We start from the raw sequence: 15,373 nt of genomic DNA on the forward strand, positions 1-15,373 counted from the left end.
AATAAAGCGTTTATCGCACTTAGATAAGGAACTTCAGGCTCCAAAATCTCTTCATCATCCTCCTTCGGACAGAAGAGATCCCGTTTTGCATCTAACGATCGAACGACCATAGGAGTACTCGAAGGCTTCGCTTTATCCTCATTAAAGCGGCACAACACCTTCTGGTTGTAGTTCAATTGATGTACTAGAATTTCATCCGAACAATGCTCTATCTTGAGACCGAGACAGTATCGAGTCTTACCTAGATCTTTCATCTCAAATTCTGACTTCAGGTACACAACAGTTCTCGCGAGCTCTTTAGGAGTTCCGATAAGGTTCATGTCATCGACATATACTGCAACAATCGCAAATTCGGAATGTGACTTCTTAATGAACACACAAGGGCATAGTTCGTTGTTCACATATCATTGACTAGTCAAATACTCACTCAAACGGTTATACCACATACTTCCGGATTATTTCAATACAAGATGTAATAGGAAAGGATAACTAGAATCCAATCTAATCTAGGATTTACACAATCACACTTACACTAGAAAAGTTTACAACACTTTCTTGTTTGTTTCAGAATTATTTATTTATAAATACACTTCTTGTAACTCAATAGAATTAAGTTCGACAAGATAGTAGTATTTTCAAGCAATGTAGCCATCTGACAATTTTTTAGTGTTCTTTAAGAGCAACTCCATCCCTAAAGACTTTGCACCAGCACCCAGCACCAGCACCAACTCCACCCCTACAAAATGCGTTGGCACCCAGTCCATTTAAAATATTAAATAAATTTCTTATAAAATAATAAATTAAAAAAATAGTTTTAATTTCGGATAGGATTTTTAACCAATCTCGTCACGTCACGTGTCATTATCCGAACATACTATTTTGTGAATAGATTTCCGCTAAGATTTTCAACCAATCCCGACAAGCCACATGTCACTTCCTGTTTGATAAGATTTTCAACCAATCTTGTCATGCCACGTGTCATTATCCAAACGTATTATTTTGTAGATAGATTTCTGATAAGATTTTCAACCAATCCTGACACGCCACATGTCACTTCCTGTTTACAATAATTTAGCCAAGATTTCGATAAGATTTTCAACCAATCACGTAGTGCCACGTGGCATTGTCCAGAACCTCATCTTCTCTTTTTTTGTCCATATAAACCCTACATCCCTACATCCATCCTCACACTAAACTCAATCCTTTTTTTTCAGCTCAGAATTCTTCCATATAGTTTTCAAATCTTGAGTTCTTACAATATCTTCTTCAAGGAGAGTGTATAAACAGTTGCAAGAGCAGCAGAAAAGGTTGTTGGCACAACAGGAAGAATTGGTCAATCTTGACGAAGGTGGAGATGAAGATGAAGCCTTCGCAATGGAGGAGGATGAGGATGATCACCATAGAAGACAGAGGGCCTCACATTCCCACCGTATCATGGAAGCTATGGGTAAAATAGCCAAACCCAGACGTGCGGCAAACATCGATAGAATAAGGGAAAGACAAGGTAAAGATCTCTTGGAAGATTATTTTATTCCCAACAGCGTTTTCCCTTATCATGTTTTTAGACGTCGTTTTAGAATGCAACGAAGTTTGTTCGATAAAATCATGAGTGCTGTTTGCAACCATGATCCATATTTTGTGCAAAAAGATGATGTTTTTCATGTTCTAGGTCTTCTTCCTGAGCAAAAAATTACAGCTGCCTTACAAATGCTTGCATATGGAGCATCTTCAGATCAAGTGGATGAGATTGCAAGGATGAGAAAAACAACTGTTCTGGAGTCCCTAATGCAGTTTTGCTTTGCAATTGAAGCCTTCTACACCAATGAGTACCTTCGAAAACCCATGCCAAGGGACATGCGAAGGCTTCTGAGGAAGGGTGAGATGCGAGGCTTCCCTAGCATGATTGGAAGCATCGACTGCATGCACTGGACTTGGAAAAACTGTCCAAGTGCATGGCAATGAGCTTATGGCGACAGAAAATGAGCCAAAAACATCATTTTGGAAGCGGTGGCTTCTTTTGATACATGGATTTGGCATGCTTTTTTTGGTGTTCCAGGAGCTCAGAATGACCCAAATATCCTTGCCCAATCTCCAGTGTTTGACGAACTGCTATAAGGAAATGAGCCGAGATGCACATATTGGGTTAATGGTAATAAATACGAGCGACCATACTACCTTGTAGATGGTATTTACCCAAGGTGGTCAACATTTGTCAAAACAGTGCCACATCCACAGAGTGAAAAAGACAAACACTTCGCAAAGTGTCAAGAAGGGTGTAGGAAGGATGTCGAGCGTTGTTTTGGTATCCTGCAAGCTCGTTGGGCAATTATCAGGGCTGCAGCTAGAATGTTTGATGTCGAGGCTCTTCGATCCATCATGATGACGTGTATTATTCTCCACAACATGATTGTTGAAGACGAGTACGATTATGATGTCGTCGATGAATACGAGCCGAATCCGATGAACAACTCAAGAATACAAATCTACTATGCTCATGACCGGACCAAAGATCCCGCGCAACACGAGCCATTGGAACGGGATGGACGTTACAATGAATTGATCGTTCAGTGGTACACTTCATTGCAAAAGTCATACTGGCACATAACCTGCCAGTATGACTTGATTGACCACCAGTGGGGATTGCACGAAGGCAAAGATAATTAAAATAAGGCTTGTGGTTGAAGAATAAAGTGTGTTGTTTTTTAAGTAATCTTATTTAGTGTGTTTTTTTTTTTATTTAAGTTTATATAGTGAGGTTATGTAATTTTATTTGGTGTTTTTTTTTTAATATTTATTTGGTGAGTTTATGTAATCTTATTCAAATATTTAAATAAAGTACAAAAATTACATAAGAAATTAAATAAAGTTCTAAAAATAAATAAGAAATTAAATAAAGTTCTAAAAATGTTAAGAAATTACATAAACAATTAAATAAAGTAGTACAAATAAATACGAAATTATACAAAGTCTGTGGAGTTAGGATATGTGGTGCTAGGATCTTCGTTGCTAGGATTTCTGTAGCTAGAACCCCCTTGACTTGTTTTGGCATCTCTTGCACGCCTCCTTCACACGACATCTCTTTTTTCTGATGTCCAAAAATATTTTGAATTCGAAGACAGTCCTACTAGAGACTTGTTCATAGTGTCACGATCTGCTTGAGCCATCCTTTCTTCTCTAAGCATCTCATTCTCTCGATGAAGTGCTTCTCTAATCATCTCGTTCTCTCGATTAACTATTTCTCTTTGTCTCTCAGCCGCCGCATCACGAGCCTCAGTAGCTGCTATTATTGCTACCATAGCAGTAGCTTTTTCCTCATCTCAAGCTTTTTCCCATGCCATGTTCAGTTCATCTTGGTGAGCAAGTTCCTCCATATATTTAGTGTAGTCATTTTTGGAAGAACTACCTTTTTTCTTTGATGCCTTTTTACCTTGAGGCTTGAGGGACTGACGACCCGATTGGGTCTGCGGCACTTCTTCAAGCGTCCCTTCCGTGTCTTCAAATGTGTTGGCTTCTTGTTCGGCCATATCTGCTTCTGGCGAACTGTGTAGACCCATACCGTGCATGACAACTTCTGGACCAGTTGCCACAAATTTGTATCTAGGGCAATCTTTGACAATTTGCCACCATTCCCATTTGTTGAATGATTTGTTACGGTTCTTTGCATTGTAGAATGCTTGTGCTTGTAGTGTCTATAAAAATGTGGGATAAGATAGTATTAAAAAATACGGGTGTAACACAAATAAATAAATTAAAATATTGATGGGCGTGGAATGCATATAAATTACATAAAAATTACACAAGAAATTACATAAAAATTGCATAAGAAATTACATAAAAACTACATAAGAAATTAAATAAATTAAAATATTGATGTGGGTGGAATGCATATAAATAAATAAAAATATTGTTACCTGATCCGCTAAACTTGTCCCACTACGCAGATTACCGGAAGCATGAGAGATGACATTTTTCCAACAAGTAAAGGATGCGTTGAGTTTTTTCCAACGACTTTGAAGACCTTGACTAGATCTAGCATCTTTTCCATGTACATCACAAAACGATTTCGTAATTTTACTCCACATTTCTCGCTTATCCATCTCATTACCCGTAATTAGGTCATGAGTAGTGTGAACCCAACATTCACACAACGTAACATCTTCAATGAGCTTCCACAAAGTCATTTTTTTCTCTCAAAGTGTACAAAATATTCAAATGTAGAAAGTGTAGAAAGTGTAGAAAATATTGAAATGTGGTGTAAGGTAGAAGATGAGGGTTAGGTATTTATAGAAAAAATTAATTAATTTTTTTAAATTTTTCTGTATTTTTTTAAAAAATTTCACAATTTTTAATTAATTTTTAATAAATTTTAATGTTGTAATTAATCTCGACCGTTGGATTTGAAAAATAATCAAATCCAACAGCCAACGAGCTGCCACGTGGCCAACGGTCAAAATTCTAACCGTTGGGCCTTTTTTTTTTTTGTTTTTTTTTTTTGGTGAAAAAAACGTGGACCATTGATCTGTGATCGGACGGTCCATTTTAAAAGTCAAATTAAAATTTTTTTTTTACCGTTGGAAATCCAACGACTCTGAGGAAGGCCACGTAGCCCTCATCCGGGTAAACACAAGTGGGCTGACAAGTGGGCCCCACTGCCTGTACCCTTGTCTCCTACTCTCTGTTGCCTGGCTTGGGCTGGGTGCCAGGCTGTTTTGCGGGCTGGAGCACTTGGACAGGGTGCTGGGCAATTCCACCTCTGATGGAACTGCTCTAATTTTTTTTAGTTGGGGACCGCACTTTATAGAAAGCATTTTTTATTATGTGAGAAGTGTTTTTGTTTGAAAATGCATTTGAAAGTGTTTATTAATGAATCAAATAAAGTGTTTTCACATAAAGTAATAAGAAGTGTTTCCATACCCCAGAAACATTTCTTCCAACCATGCTAGAAACAATTTTGAATCCTTGCAAACTGACTCTTAATGCAGGCCAAGTTTTATAACTCATATAGCATCATTACAGGCATTTTAAATTATATACGCGTCTATAGTGAGATTTATCGATTTTCATGTACATACAGTATATATTTATTTGGCATTTCACTTAGATCCAAAAAATTTATTATGCGCTCTAAACTTTATAAATTAAAATAGAAACTTTGTATTAATAAAAATAATGCATAATGACACATTTTAAGTGTCAATAACAACTTCCTTCTCGTATATATGTTACAAGTGACATAGCCTGATTAGTTTTAATCCAGCAGTTTAACCAGTCCGGGCACTTTAATATGAGAAAAGTGCATTTCCATGTTTCTTCTTATGAGAAGAGGGCATAACAGAGGATTATTATTCCCTATAATGGAAAAAAGAGCTAGCTATTAGGTTGTGAAAATATAATTTAAAAAAGACTACTATTGTTCTCTGTTGCCAACGGATCCCTCAATATAGACTAGAAGGAAGAAAGGCCAACAAGAACCAGCACAGATTCTTAAGTACCTCAAAAACCACTACCTGAGAAGCTGAGACAAACAAAGATGACGGAATTATTCTACATAATGAAAATCAATAACAGAAATAAAAAACGCAGTCAAAAGTTTGATTAGAAAAAGACTGTGTAATGGATTAAGTGGAATTTTACCAAAGAAAAGCATGCAAGTATCTAATTAAGAATCAAGAGAACGTGGAGTAAATCCACAAAAGATACGTTACTTTGTTGGAACTTTTGGTCAAAACTAAGAGCAGTGTCTGTGTCTCAGAGGTTCATGGAAATTTCCATGAAATATGATTTGCACGTATAAATGTCCAAGGTTCCCTCCAACAATGCTACAACCCTACTTTGTAATTGATACATTACCCAAAATATAATAATTTAAAGAAAAAAAAATGCTACAACTCAAAGCCATCCATGACATACAAGGTAATCTCCATCTTAGTGCATAAAAAAAATAGTCATCTCAGATATTTCTCTTGAAGGGATTAGATGCTTCAAATCACTTGAAGCACCATCGTAGTCAACCGTACAGCTGCATTTTATTCTTCTAGTGGAAAGGGGTAATATAATATTTTTATAAAAATGTTACGACTCAAAGCCATCCATGACATAATCATCACTGGGTGACCCAGTGTTTGGGGATAAATTTTATGTCTGTATTCCATATGGCACGTCCAGAGTTCGATTCCTAGCACTGGTAAATTGTACGATGATGGCTAGGAGAAGGTTGAAATGTCTCTATAAGTCTTCCTAACCCTATAAAGGGTGAACTACAATGGCGATGCCACCATCTGATCCCCTTTTTTTGGGAAGAGAGAAGAAAGGGGGGGGGGGGGGGGGGGGTGTGGAACCATCCATGACATACAAGGTAATCTCCATCTCAGTGCAGATAAAAAAAATAGTCATCTCAGTTAATTCTCTTGAAGGGATTATATGCTTCAAATCACTTAAAAGCGTTAAGGTAGTTGAGCATATAACCTTACAACTACATTTTATTCTTCTAGTGGACTCTGGAAAGGAGTAAAATAATTAAATTCGCTAATATTTAAACTTAAGACCTATCACACTAAATGATACGATTCATATTTAAATATACATAAAAATTTATTATTGGTTGATGTGCCCAAGAATCGAATTAACATACGGTGTAGTAAAGCTGACCTTCGCAGGAGTGCTTCAGTCAAGGGTAGAATGACTAAGTGATTTGCAAGCTAAAGAGAGCACGTACGAAGGACACATGTGTGGTACTGGCTAAGAGCCTCGATGCTTAAGTTAGTAATGTATTTTTTGGACGCCACATGGGCATGTTTATATATAATATCATAAAGATTAGTAATTAATGGTTACTTTTAGAAGGGAGTAGAAGTTTCCTCTTTTTAGAGGTGAAGTTGGAGAAACTTTGATGAGCTAGTCAATGTAGGATTGACTAGGGTTAATATTATGTTGTCACTTGTCGTGTCGTGATTGATTTTCAAGTTGGAGGGAAATCTCCTATTGGTTAAGGGATAACTAGTAAGTGACTACCACATGTCGTGGCCTCCCACCTGTTTGGGGTTAGTTTTGGTGTGATTTTGGTAAGGGTGCCCCAGCGAAAATGCTTCAACAGGTTCATGGTGCTTTACAGGTGGCCGATACTCGGTAACTTTGAGGTTGATCATATATGATACAAACATTTATTCATCTATCATCATAAAGTTTACCTTAAGCTTAAAGTTCAAAATTTTAAGCTCATTTTAAATTAAATAATTCAAAACAAGATTTACAAGAATACACTATTGTCATTCACTCCTTATAAACTTCACTTTAAAATTTTCATTTTGCGCTCCTTATAAGAGTTTTTTTTTTTTTTTTTTTAAATAAAAATAGTTTGAAGTACAAAATAAGAATTTTTTAATGCTAATAACAATTTTCTGTACATAAATATGAAATGACTATATAGTCTCCATAAGATTTTTAAAAGAAACTTATTTTCTAAAACCCACATAAAGATTGAATAGAAGATGGAGCAAATTTTCGTTTAGTAGATATTCCGACAACAATTAACAATTGTATGATTGGCCACACTGTCATTGTCGTTTATCGTTGAGAAGCCCTTGATCAGTTTTATTGTCAAACACAATACATCCTTGGGGGTCTTAAATAAATGGCATATCCTTTGGGAAATGATATATGCCACTGTGAGAGAGGTTGTCTTTGTATGGAAAAATGAGGAATTATGTAGGCTATTGATTTGAAAATTGAATAGAAAATGGGAGGAATTTTTTTTTATTTGACTTTCCTCGGCTTCTTTTGAGCGATGTGTCTTCCTCTACTTCTTATTTTTTAAGGATGAACATGGAATACGCGAGGTTGATGTAAATATGCGGGTTGCAAATAAACAACCCATATGAATCCATATACAACTCTAATTGAATTATATGATGTCGAGTAAAGTCAAAACACCACAGCTAAAAGTAAAAAAAACCAAAGTATTTAGTCAAAAAAATGTTGTAGAAGAAATCATAGGGATATTGAAAGTAGAAAAAGAAACCGAGAATTCGTTGAATCAGAGGCAATTAAGCTCAATCAATATTGTTAATCGTAGATTTACTTGAAACAACCAAGATCAGCATTTGAATACAAAAGAAGAAAACATTCACTTATTAGGGGTTCGTTTGATAACAATTTTAATGAATAATAAAGTAGTTATCATCAAAGTTTCAGTTTATAGTTATAAAAATAAAAATATATATATAAAAGGTGAAAAGAAATTTTAAAATTAAAAACGAAATAGTTATGGAACTGCTCGAAAGTGAATAATTTGTTTAATTTGTACCATCAACTTATCAACGCAAAAATTACCACTGGCTAAGGGGCCTTAGATGCTGTTGGGTTGCAGCAAAGTGTTCGACCCGGGCCTTTCGCTGGATTGAATCAGGCCCACATCTAATTGGAGTCCCGTGGCAACAACCACCTGAGAGAAGAGAGGTGGACAACTCGGACAGGTGAGGTGGCTCTGTCATCATGATTTTGTGGTCTTCAGTCTTCTGAGTTGACTCGAGTAACTCGTTAGTTGGTTTTCGGTTTCGCCGTGTTTTCTGCCTTTATAATTTTTCTACCAAAAAAACGTTAATTCTTTTGTTTGTTTGACCATGTCTTGTGCTTCTGCAACTGCTGTAGCATCAGTCTACATTTCCGGCCCGAACTGTCCCGGCAGTCTCACCCACATACCCATTTGGAGAAGCTCTTCTCTCAGACCACCGCCGCCGTCTTCTCTCGGCGACTTCTCCTCCAAGATCCCATGTGGGTCTTTCAGGCGGAGCTCCGTCCTCACTGGATTCAGAAGTACATCCCCCGTCGTTATGCAATGGCAGGACTGCACGTAACTTCCCAAATTTTTCATTTATTTATTTATTTTCTTGCTGGCCAATTTGAGTATTATGGCTATCAGAAAGTAGTTCGATTGGTAACATGGATTACTATGTGGAATTATGTTTTGGTTACTTAGGCAGATTATACATTAGCAAATTGTTATTTGTTTTTTTATTTGTACAAGCAATAGTGGGGAGGGGCGAATCGAACCTAGGATCGTGGATCGGGGCTCGGGTTAAGTGCTCTTAACCAACTGAGTTACAAGCCGTTGCTCCATTAGCAAATAGTTATTGATTCAATATGTAATGAAACAGTGAAACTGTTTCTTATGTTTGGGAATTCCTACGATGCTTAATATTTTTTTCAGAATAGTTTTATAGTACAATGCAAAACCATAAAGAATGTGAACTAGTTCTTGGAGTGAGGTGTAGCATGCTTGTGATCAAAGCCTTATTTACTGCTACTGATTACTAGACAATGTGATCAAATGCAGAGTAAAGATGGAAATTGATGTGCCTATTTCCGTTGCATATGATTGTTACTCTGATCGTGAGGCGATTCCCCGTTGGATGCCTTTTATTTCAACCGTGAAGGTGCTAAACTACTCTCCTACTACTCTTTAGATAATATTCAAAGCAAATTTGATTTTTCTTGTCAGTGCCTACTCGAGAATTGAGATATAATCACTTGTATCAATACTTTCCCAGCCTACATTTTGTTGTTAAAGTTCGCTAATTGTGAGGGAATAATTGATTTGCTCTGATCTGATTCCTCAAGAGTCGAGAGTAAAATGTTGCAGCGGATATGATTTCAAGTTGGCCGATTACAGATTCAGTTTTTTCATTTTTCAAAGATTGATACTTGATTTGTTTTCGTCACATTTTGAAAGATTGATATTTGATATGGTATATAAAAACAGATATTGGAAGACCAGCCTGACCTATCACGATGGTCACTGAAGTATAAGGCTTTTGGCCGTAATATTGAATTCTCATGGCTTGCTCGGAATATGCAGGTAAGATTTACGTTTTACTTAAAATCTGTTTTTCCTTCCATAATTCCTTCATCTACTGTAAGAGCTGAGTTCAATGATGTGTCCTTACAATAACCCCTTTCTCACTCTCTGCAAAAACTTCATGCAGCCTACACCAAATCAGAAAATCCACTGGAGATCTCTAGAAGGTCTTCCTAACAGGTCAGAAGACGAGATATTTTAGCAGAAGCTGTGTACTTTAGTAGCGTTTTTGCCCAAACTATAAGTGTGGTTCTTGTCGTCTTTACTTTAAATGAAGCATTTGACAAGAGTGTATTTCAAGCACTTACTTACAGTTACCGGGATTTGTCTAACAGCGGTACTTGTACACTGTCATCCTAGAGCTTATATGTTAGTCATTGTTTAAGATTTACCATGGAAAATATGATAACTCGACAAATAAAAACAAGTACCCATAAAATTTTAGTCATATATGCAGTTTCTGCATTGGTACATAGAAAACTAGAAGCTTAGCGGTTCAATCCCCAGCACAACTAAAGGACGGGATCTTAGTCTTTCGTCATCTTAAGTGGAAGCTGCATTTCATAGGATGCAAATGAGTAATTGAGAAAACAGTGAAAAATGTTCAATATATCTTGTTTTGAATTGTCTGGAAGCCACTCTGTAGTGTATCACAAACAAAATGATGCTCATGCCATTGAGGTTACAAACCTACAACATGCACAAATATAATGTTTAACTAGTGATTGTATGTTGTATGCAAATCAAGCAGACGCTTTCCTTTGCTTTATATTGATACTGTAATCTTGATAAACTGTTTTACTTTTTGTATCTGCAGAGGTGCAGTTAGGTTCTATCCAAAAGGTCCTTCATCATGCTTCGTAGAAGTGAGGTTCCTGTCATATATTGAACTTCAATTTTTAGCAATTCTTATTTCGTAGTGTTATACATCTTTATTCACTTGGTATGATCAAGACATCCAATTGGTGCCTCGCGAGGGGTGATCAGTCGTCGTCAATTTGATTATTTTACAACTTTTCGTCATTCCTTGGCCATCAATTGAACAGCATAAACGCATCTTGATTGGATTGGTAAAATGCAAAATAATTCCTGTTGACAGGATTTCCTGTTCCAGGTTTCCCATATCTAGGCAACAGCCATTTTTGCTTGTCATTTTTCACATTGTATTGCTCATATTGCTCTTATCAATTTTCAATTGCAGCTAACGGTGTCATATGAAGTTCCACCAATTCTGTCTCCAGTGGCATCAGTAAGTATTCTAACTCTGTGCTTTATTATACATTCTCCAGTCCGGAGACCCTATCCAGATCCAAGTCAGTCAAAAAATGTAGAGATGTTTTTCAATTGCAATGTTGTTTACTTTACGGTGGGGGTGTAGTAATCCATCATTACTTTGATTTCTGATGTGAATCCTCCAGGCGCTTCAACCATTTCTTGAAAATTTACTTGGACGTGGCTTGGAAAGGTTTGCGACATTTGCAAGAACCTACAAAACAGACTCACCCGTTTGATATTTTAAACGAGTAACCACTTCATCTTACCGCGTGATTTTTCCACTGAAGCATTGTTTGATATTTATACCATTTGGGTCCAACGACCAGCTTCTCTGAGGCTGGCTTTTCCCTCTTGTAAGTTACTTCTTCCCAAAGGCAAAGAATGAAGAAATTATTCATATAACCTCAACTTTTTGCTTGAATTGTTAACCAATGAAATACTCCTGCTCTCTCTCTCTCTCTCTCACACACACACACACACACACACACGCGCACACACAGTGTTCTTGCGCCACTCCTAATATTAAGAATGTTTTGTGATCTCAATCAATTTACACAGCATCGTCAGGGATTCGTCGCATTTTCTCAATTCAATCAGGGATTCTTCGCATTTTCTAAATTCAACCAGGGATTCGTCGCATTTCCCAATTCAATCATGACTGTCAATTTCCAATACTACTGACTGGTCCAGACAAGCGTCTGTCAAATGCTGTGAATAACTTATGCATTATATGTTGATAGCCAAGTGCCAAAAGGAAAAAGCACACTCGAGAAAGAAAGAAAGAAAAATGAAAATGAAGATCCCACTAATATACATAAATACACATGACCGGATTAGAAAAGGGCTACAGCGGATGGACAATACAATCACACTGGACTAACTAAAAGAAAGAATGTATCAACAACATGCATCTTTTTACAACACTACGCCATCCGATCCACACCCCCTTTCTTATGTATGTACATCAATCCTGAATTCACCGAGGTATACACGAGTAATCCAAACACCTACAAAACTGCTAGCTGCTTTTTTATCTCGCGACTGAAGCAGCCGAAACAATGTATGGTCGCTTACGAGGAAGACCCTTACTGAAAAACTGCATGTACAATCAGCTACTGGCACTACTGTCCAACAAGGCCCTCAAGCTACAAAGGGCCTCAGCAGAGAGGCTGCAGCACTTTAATCTCCGTTCTCGCTGTGGCGATAGATCCCGGTGCTCAAGGGGGGAGAAGCATACAACGATCACCGTGAGGTTATCAAACGTGTTGAGGCGAAGAGCCTCCATGACAAGGTCCCTGGCACACTGCTCGGGGTCGTCATGACGCCTCAGCCCGCGGCGAACAAGGCTAACAGCATGCTGACTAGACATCACATCCCAAATCCCATCACACCCTATAATTAGAAACTCGTCATCCTCTGTTAAAACCACCTGCCGGAACTCGGGCTCGGCGATTAGGGGTGAAGAAGATCCACGAGGAAACTTCATGTCCCAGTCGCCTAATGCTCGGGTAACTGATAAGACACCGTTCAGATACCCATCATCAACATATCCACCTAATTCTTCTATCCGCCTCCTTTCTGAGGGATATATTGGCCTGTGGTCTTGAGACATATCAATGGCTTCTCCTTTCCGACAGAGTACTGCTCGGCAGTCCCCAGCATTGGCCACCATTAAAAGCCTGGAGAAGGTCAATTACAATGAGAGACTAAAAAATATAGCATGGACAGAGACAGAGAGAGACAAATGCCAACACTAACAAGGTCTATAACAACTAAGATAAATCTCTCACTCGGGATAGCTTAAATCAATGCAACAGGTTGACCAATCATACAAGACCTACTAGTTTCGAAAGGGTCAAACATTGCCACATAATTTTGTGGATAGAAGAAAATACTAGTCAATGGTAAATTTTGGAAGTGAAGTCTAGTTACGACAAGGAAACCAGGTCCTTTTTTTCAGTGGAAAGAGTAGAAAAAGATTTTAAGCAGAAGTATACCTTCCAAATATCATAGCAGTTAATGCTGTTGTCCCCGAAGAACTGCTTACACTGCAGTCATCAGCCAAAGCAAGGTCAACCACATGAAATGCCTTGCGGAGGGAGTTCTCAAGCTTCTCTGAGAAAATTTCATCAACGTCAGAAGTTCGGGGAAAATTGGCATCTTCAAAAAAGAGTCTGAGCACATTTTTCCGGACATAAGCAGCTGCTTCAGGTCCTCCATGTCCATCAAATACCTATATGACATTTTCAACCACAGTAAGCTCCAAACAAAGAATCAACCAAATTCAACGCCATTGCAATTACAAGTCCAAAGCGATATATTACCCCATAAAATGCATTTGGCTTAGGAAAACTAAAGAGTGGTCCCAAGTGTGAAGATAGATCATCTATTAGAATATGTTCATCTTCCATGTATCTACGGGGTCCAATGTCAGCAAAGCTACCAGAACGCAGCTTGGGGAAGAATTGCTGGTCGGCCGAGGCAGGAACCAAATCTGGAATTTTGTCCACAGGCTTAGCATCCTGAAAAGGAGTAATGACAGAGAAATTAAACGCCAATATTTCAATTGAAACAAAAAAACTACTAATCCTGCTTGCAAGCATAGTTGTTAATGAGCAACAATTTACCCTGCTGAAGTTCCAAGGCATACGACATATATGAAGAGAACGTACTAAACCACAACAACCTCCCGAGCTTTTGCAAACTTAATTTTATACAGGTCATATTTTCAATTTACTAGGCAATTCATAACGGATAAGTTTGACAACGATCTGATAGTTCTATGCTCACAAATATACTTAAAGCAGTGATAATATCATCACATCAAGGTTACCAAAAGTCCCGCCTTATTAGACTAGAAATTGACTACAATTTCATCTACATCAAAACTCAACCAATGTTTTGATGAAAGATTCTAAAACACGTTAGGCACTAATCAGGCAACGGGCTGGAGCCTAACGCCTAAGCGGCTAGGTAGATTTAAGTAAATCTATTATATTTTGTGTAAATAAGTATCATTTATACTTAAAATATATATAATTTCATCATAAACTACCAAATAGAATGACATATATACTATAATGTATTGGAACACAATAAAAACATGGGAAATAAGCTTATAATGTGTGTTCATTTAAGCATTCAACAAGTTTCTTACAATTTATTAAGAAAAATAAAATACAAAATAAAAGTTATCTATTTTTCGTCTAATTGACGGATGCCTAGCGTGTCTAGACGGGTGCCCAGCGGGTTCCTAACATGTCTGGATGGGTCCCTAGGCGATCTAGGGGTCTAGGTCAAAGCGTTCTTCTTTAATTTTCAAAAACCTAAGCATTAATCGGGACGGTAGTTCTAGTTGGGATTTTTAGAACAGTTGAACACAATACAATCCTAATTTCTCATATGTGATAGCAGAATTTCTCAGTAAGCAAAAAACCCAATTTCGAAAAGTCAGATCCCAAATCATCAAATTTCAAAACCCAGATGCATGATCACCTAAAAAGTAAAAACAAACAAACCCACATGGAGTTTAACAACCAAAAGATTAAATAGTCCAAAAGCAGGGAACTTGAGGTTCAGAAAACTCACGACGGCTTGCGAGCTAAAGAGAGCGGCGGCGGAGACCGGTTCCGAAGAAAGATTCCGGCCAAAACTCTTGGGCGACGAAATCGATTGGGTAACTGCAACTACATCTTCAACTTCGTGAACATTTTTGGTAAAGTACTGAACATCCAGCACCGGCACGCTCTGCTGACACACAACCTTAGCTTCTGCCACCATTTTCTATCAAATCATGCCACGCAAACAAACACCCCCAGAAAATATCACGATCCCACAACGTTGTTAAACTCGAACAAAACTTCGACAACCAACGACGGAGACGACGGAGACGAGGAGGAAGAGAATCCGATGACTTTTTTTTTTTTTTCCCGCGGTTTCTGGAAAATTTTTTCGCACTTTCGGTTCGTTTTTCCTTTTCTTTCGCTGAATCAGCAAAAATCGGGGGAGTTGTGGCTGAACCGGTATATATATGGTCGGGTGATTTGGCGAAACCGGTTACCGCGTGACCTTTGGGATGTTTCCTCGATATTACTCAAATGCCCTTCATTCCCTCTCTGGACTCCAGCACGAATAAGCTGTTGCTTGCCGAGTTGACTTTTCAGTTTTCCCAATGCTATGCAGATAATAAGCAGTTTTTTTTTTTTTTTAACACGAAAGAAGGAAAAAAAAAAAAACTAAACAACT

General features: G+C 37.7%; 2 protein-coding genes across 2 annotated transcripts; one reads left to right on the forward strand and one right to left on the reverse strand.

Annotated features, from left to right (window-relative positions):
• The first annotated feature begins 8,502 nt into the window (after positions 1 to 8,502).
• On the forward strand, positions 8,503 to 11,584 carry LOC137739976 (uncharacterized). The gene is made up of 7 exons (XM_068479746.1): positions 8,503 to 8,848; positions 9,332 to 9,431; positions 9,758 to 9,853; positions 9,981 to 10,033; positions 10,671 to 10,719; positions 11,055 to 11,102; positions 11,272 to 11,584. Exons 1-7 carry the CDS (start codon positions 8,619 to 8,621, stop codon positions 11,362 to 11,364), a joined length of 669 nt encoding a protein of 222 aa, XP_068335847.1. The 5' UTR covers positions 8,503 to 8,618; the 3' UTR covers positions 11,365 to 11,584.
• A 150-nt stretch (positions 11,585 to 11,734) lies between these two features.
• On the reverse strand, positions 11,735 to 15,107 carry LOC137739975 (probable protein phosphatase 2C 49). Its single transcript, XM_068479745.1, has 4 exons — positions 14,717 to 15,107; positions 13,453 to 13,650; positions 13,126 to 13,361; positions 11,735 to 12,807 (listed from the first exon to the last, which is right to left on the reverse strand). The coding sequence occupies exons 1-4, from the start codon at positions 14,906 to 14,908 to the stop codon at positions 12,237 to 12,239; spliced, it is 1,197 nt and encodes a 398-aa protein (XP_068335846.1). The 5' UTR covers positions 14,909 to 15,107; the 3' UTR covers positions 11,735 to 12,236.
• Between the last annotated feature and the right edge of the window lie 266 nt (positions 15,108 to 15,373).

Source organism: Pyrus communis, chromosome 7 (assembly GCF_963583255.1).
Source record: "Pyrus communis chromosome 7, drPyrComm1.1, whole genome shotgun sequence".
NCBI lineage: Eukaryota > Viridiplantae > Streptophyta > Magnoliopsida > Rosales > Rosaceae > Pyrus > Pyrus communis.